Source organism: Cyprinodon variegatus, unplaced genomic scaffold (genome assembly GCF_000732505.1).
Source record: "Cyprinodon variegatus isolate N-32 unplaced genomic scaffold, C_variegatus-1.0 Scaffold79, whole genome shotgun sequence".
Taxonomy (NCBI): Eukaryota; Metazoa; Chordata; class Actinopteri; order Cyprinodontiformes; family Cyprinodontidae; genus Cyprinodon; species Cyprinodon variegatus.
In genome coordinates this window covers 1,181,887-1,187,147 of record NW_015150532.1, presented here as the reverse complement: position 1 = coordinate 1,187,147, position 5,261 = coordinate 1,181,887, and the positions used below count along the sequence as shown (strand labels likewise).

The 5,261-nt window shown below is 36.0% G+C and overlaps 2 protein-coding genes across 2 annotated transcripts in view; both read right to left on the bottom strand.

Annotated features, from left to right (window-relative positions):
- The window catches only part of scp2 (sterol carrier protein 2), a 40,270-nt gene extending 39,827 nt beyond the window's left edge, over positions 1 to 443 (bottom strand). Inside the window, exon 1 of the mRNA XM_015372969.1 lies at positions 307 to 443. Coding sequence (XP_015228455.1) covers positions 307 to 360 — 54 coding nt within the window. The 5' untranslated portion in view covers positions 361 to 443. The remainder of the gene's footprint in view (positions 1 to 306) is intronic.
- Positions 444 to 2,417: 1,974 nt separating this feature from the next.
- LOC107083619 (chromosome unknown open reading frame, human C1orf123) overlaps positions 2,418 to 5,261 on the bottom strand; it is a 6,101-nt gene continuing 3,257 nt past the window's right edge. Inside the window, exons 6-8 of the mRNA XM_015372984.1 lie at positions 3,273 to 3,350; positions 2,834 to 2,899; positions 2,418 to 2,749 (exon numbers count right to left, since the gene is read on the bottom strand). Coding sequence (XP_015228470.1) covers positions 2,672 to 2,749; positions 2,834 to 2,899; positions 3,273 to 3,350 — 222 coding nt within the window. The 3' untranslated portion in view covers positions 2,418 to 2,671. The remainder of the gene's footprint in view (positions 2,750 to 2,833; positions 2,900 to 3,272; positions 3,351 to 5,261) is intronic.

The following is a 5,261-nucleotide window of genomic DNA, read 5'->3' as shown; positions in this document are numbered from 1 at the left end:
CGAACTTTGTCCTGCTTCGATAACTTCAGAGGACATTGAACTATGATCCATTAGTGCTGCAACATTAAACAGATAAACAATCTCTGTCACCAAAAGTGTTTTTATTCAGGGTAACAGTGAAGGGAAATATTTCCATTAGTTCGTTATGATGATAGACATTGCAGACACTAGTGATAGCAGCAAGTAAACGTCTGGTTCACAGCGGAATTAGCAAACAATGCTAACGTCCAAACTTAGCAGCGCCTGGGAAGAATTATTATGGCGTTAGACTGAAAGGTAAGTAAAAAACAAAAATAAAAACCATACCTTGGTCATTCCCACACCAATAACAAACACTCTGTTCTTCTTGGCAGGTGCCATGGTTGCTCCTTTCTTCAGCAGTCCTGCTCCCAGAGAGAGGAGTCAAAGGATAAACAGAGAGCAGTCACTCCACTCAGGGAAACGCCCACAAAGCATAGCTCGTCTAATACATGCACGATGTGTCACTTAGCAGGAAAAAATCGTTGCCTTACTGAAAGAGGAGAAAACACTGCAATAATTTTTTTCTCAAATCTTAATTTATTGCGTTTAAATTACTATCAGATCTGTCAGTTTAATATTTATAAGTTAACAATAACTTTTACTCATTCCAAAAAAGTAAAAAAAAACAATCCACTGGACTTTGTTTCCAAGTTTGAAGGCGTTTTGCTTCACATCCAGAAAGCTTTTTCAATTCAAAATGTCAGAAATAGCCTCGAACTCAACGCTATTTCTGACATTTTGAATTGAAAAAGCTTTCAGGATGGGAAGCAAAAGACCTCCAAACTTGGAAACGAAGTCCAATGGATTGTATTTTTCAGTTTTTTTGTTTTTTGGAACGACTATGACCTGGAGGACTGAGAACCTTCACCAGCAACGACTAGTTTAATCAATCTCTGGTTTTACTCAGTGGGTTATAAAATATTCCTGGTAGTAATCTCCCTTATTTAATGCCATAAAATCCACTTATCAAAGTTCTAACTACATTTTATCTAGAGGCATATTTCTTTAAAATGTTGATAGGTTACAGGAAAAACAAAATTACAGGTTTAGTAAATAAAAAAAAAAAGCAAAAAACATTGATTCAAATAGCTTACAATATATAGTTATATGTAATAAGCCTGTAATTAAAAGTGGAAGAGCACAATGAAATAATTTGAAAATTCAACCTAGTTCTTCCTTTATTCATCTTCTCTAAAGCAAATTGCACATTTTATTAGAGACACAAATGAAAAGCTTTACATTTACATTTTGTGTTGGTCATTTTGATCGTGTGCATTTAATTAAAGGCCTACTTTCTTTGATTGTGGCTCAGCATCCTCCCTATGTCACAAAAATAAATTTAAAATATATTTTTCAAGGATGAAATGCACTTCTCTCAACATTTAATGCTCTATCTTTTAAGTTTAGGATCTAACAAGTCAAAACGTGCATTGAAAATCCTACAAGTCAAATTCTTTTACTATAAAACTTGTTAAACAAGCAAAAATATCATCTAAAATTGCTTATTAAGTAAACAGAGTTAATTTTTAAGAAAAAAAACAAAAGTTTTCTGTTTTGATCCAATTAACCTTATGGTTGGACGGAAAGCTATCAGCCTTTGAAGCAAGAATTTCAAGTTTTAAAGCTGTGCTAATTGATACTTTTCTCATACTAGGGTTATCCTAAGCTATTTTCTATATATATGCTGCTAAAGGGTTAGGCTGCTGGAGGACAGAGGAACCCCTTTTCATTTTTTATCTGTATTCTCCCATTCTGTAGTATTTGTTACTTTCACCTCTAACTTTTTTTTTTTTTTTTTGTCATAGTGGCTTCATCTATATGTACCTGTTTGGCTGTTACTCCAACCTGGTTTGAATTATCAGGTGAGCTGTTGCCCTCGACACCTTTGTTTATAAATGTTGACGTTCGCCTATTTTCGTTTTTTTTTTGGTGACTATATGTGTTCTCTTTCATCCTCCGACATGGGAATTGGCTCGGAGCTCATCTGCATGGCTGAGACTTTGAAGGACAGGGCCACCCGTGGAACTGGTTGACAGCTACCCTCTGCTTCCGTCTCCTTGAACCCGTCGGCCTCAGCTACTGGCCGCTCACACTGAACCTGGTTCTGCTGGAGCGACGTTTCTTCCTGTTAAAAGGGGGCTTTCCTCTTCATTGTCGCTGCATGCATGCTTGGTGTGAGGGATTGCTGAAGATTCAAGGTCAAAATGCAAGCGTAAGTCGTAGTCAAAAGCTCATCCAGGAGGAGTCCGTCTTTCAAGTAAACGACTTGATGCAATCGGCTGGTTTTCCTTGATAAAAACCTTTTTACCAATGTGATTTTATTGTCTGTATATTAATTGAACTCATACACATTTTAAAACAAAAGCATCTAAGGTGAACTATGTTGAGGAAACAAAAAAAAGCAAGCGCCTGAACTTCCATCTTCACTTTTATTATGACAATGCTCAAAGGTCAGGCCTACTGAGCATAACGATCAATCCAAGAAACAAGGAATAGCTCATTGTGTTTACAAACACCTCTTGTTGCTCATCATGAATCAAACCACACCGCCTCAGGGAGCATAGCCTCCTGCAGGGCAGAACTCAGAACTGAGGTTTATCTGACTGTAGTGTCCCATCCATCCAGCTCAAAGGCTCCTCGTCTCAAGACTTCAACACTTGATGAATCGGTGTGTGACCTCATAGACTCCCACAGACTCCTTAGCCTTCTCGTCGTAGTCTGTCCAGTCCTAAAATGTGCGATATGAGAGTGTTGTTTAATAATCTGATTGGACATTTGTAGAAACAAAAAAAACTGTCCACCGTGTCCTTACTTTTTCTAGCAGGTTGACCTCAGGAAACAGCGTTCCTGTCTCTGCTCCTTCTGCAGCGAAGCCGGCCTGCAGACAGTTGATATATTGTGATGTAAAGCCATAGAAAGAATATACATAAAATCACAAACCTATTTTATTTATGCATAGGTGTGCGAGTAAATACAATATAAAGAATATATTAACTATTTATAAAGTGAAATTTAGATTTCTATTGTAATTTGTGATTTTTTTAACAGTTAAATAGAGGCGACAAGATCATTGGCCTCCGAAAGTCAGGGATGCATCTCATTTAAACTAAGCAGAGTGTTAGAGATAGCTCTACAGAACTTCCTGAAGCTTCTTTAATTAGTTTTTCACTAATTTAAGAGTAAAATGGAGAAATCACAGCAGCCGTCAGGATTTACAGCTCTGTTCCTGAACACACACGTCACATTCTCACCTGTGGTTGGAAATCAACCGGCTCCAGGCCCCGGCACTCAAATTGAACCATCGTTTTAAAGGTTTCGTTGTCCGCCGCCTTCGGTGTAGAGAACACGAGGAACAGAGAGAGAACATGTTTATTTACTAGTTATCACACTACCGTATAAAAGAGCAGAAAAACAAAACTATAAAATGTCTGTAGGAATATTGGATGTTTGTTTATAGTCTTTATTTACAGATCTGATTAAAGCGTCACTCAGCTGTAACAGTAACATACAGCAGAAACCTCCCTCCACCGTTTAAGGCCTACCTAGTATAAAGACGTCACACAAAGACGACGATCTCTGCTTCAGGTCATTGGGTTTCTATACTTCACTTTTTGCTCTTAACTATATACTCAAAACTTATTAACAAACTTATTGCACAATATCATGAGCTACAAACATTTTGTTTTATATTTCATTGAACAGCCTGCTTGTTTTAAAACCATTTTTACAGCTTATATGAAGCTACTTTATTAAGGTTTTCATCTGTATTCCTGCTGTTTGTAATTCTTTTTCACAAAACTAAAGAAAAACCTAAAAACTTTTAAGCTATACCCCCCAGTACTAGCCAACAGATATTCATTTTTAACTTTAATAAGCAGAGCAACACATATCAGCTTTATTTGAAGGATAAGTTCTCTTGTTATTCCTCTTTTTAATAATAGCAAAGGGGAAAGAAGCATCTGAGGCACATTAGTAAAGACCCAATGAACCAGGAAGTCCTGGATTCCTAAAATATTAAAGCTTCTGCAGATGTTTCAGTTGGATTTATTTTAAAGGATATACAGTCCAGGCCTAAATATTCATTCGCCAGGCAAACCTGGACTTAAAATGTACTTTTATTCAACCAGAAATGGCTGAGTTTGTGGTCAGGAATGGCTAAGACAAAGGAAATGTCTATAAGGTTATATCTATAGGTAGGGTTATTTGTTAAAAATCTCAGAAAGTGTTTTGAGAAAACAGAAAGTCACGCCTGGCAGCCATGCACTGCAAAAATGATCTAGAAATAAGTTCAAATGTCCCAAATCAAGTGTATTTACCCTTAGTTTTAGCAGTTAATTGGGATGATTTGCCAATGGAATGAGTATGTTTACTCTTAAAATAAGATAATTAGATAATATGCACTTGTAATAAGACAATACAATTGCTTTTTCTTATTTTAAATGTAAATTGTCTTGTTCCATTGGCAAAGTGTCGCACTTACCTCCTCAATTCAAGACAAACAGCACATATTTTAAGAAAATATTACTTATTAGATTTCCATTTTTTTGCAGTGTGGAGAATCTGGACTCTGCAAGGCAGACAGTCCTGCAGACAGTGCAGGACCAACGCCCCATTGGTGACTACAAATGCTAATTTGTCCAAACTAAATGTTTGTGTCTTTTTATAATGAGATAAAGCAAAACTTGAATAGTTGGGTATGAAAACGTAGCCTTTATGTTTCATAAATAAAAGAGGGAAAGTAAAAAAGAGGAGTCAAAGGGTAGAAATGTAATGCTTTGGGGGTCTCTTCAGCAAATAGACCAAGCCAACTGATCACAGTAAAAAGGAGCAATAAAGAAATAAAGATTCTCAGCAACAAAATCAGTCTGCAAAGAAATCTTGTTTCCAAAACAAATAAAAAAATAACAGTAAAAATATATATTTTTTTAAGTTAGGAAAGCAAAAACCATCAACATTTTGAGTTCTGACCCAATTCCAACTGAATATGTGTGCAGGGTGCTAAAGAGTTTAATGGCTCTAAGAGCAGAAAAAGATTTTCTATTTATTTATTATTTTTATTCTATTTATTACAGAGTTCCTACAGCATAAGGCAAGTTAAATTCAAGACTTTTTAAGCCTTTTTAATGCCACTTGAAATAAAAATTTAAGACCAAATTCACAAGAAACACAAGAAAAACCTGCTTGCGACAACTTAACCCAAAGGTTTATTTTAACATAAACCACTGCACAATTCAATTCAA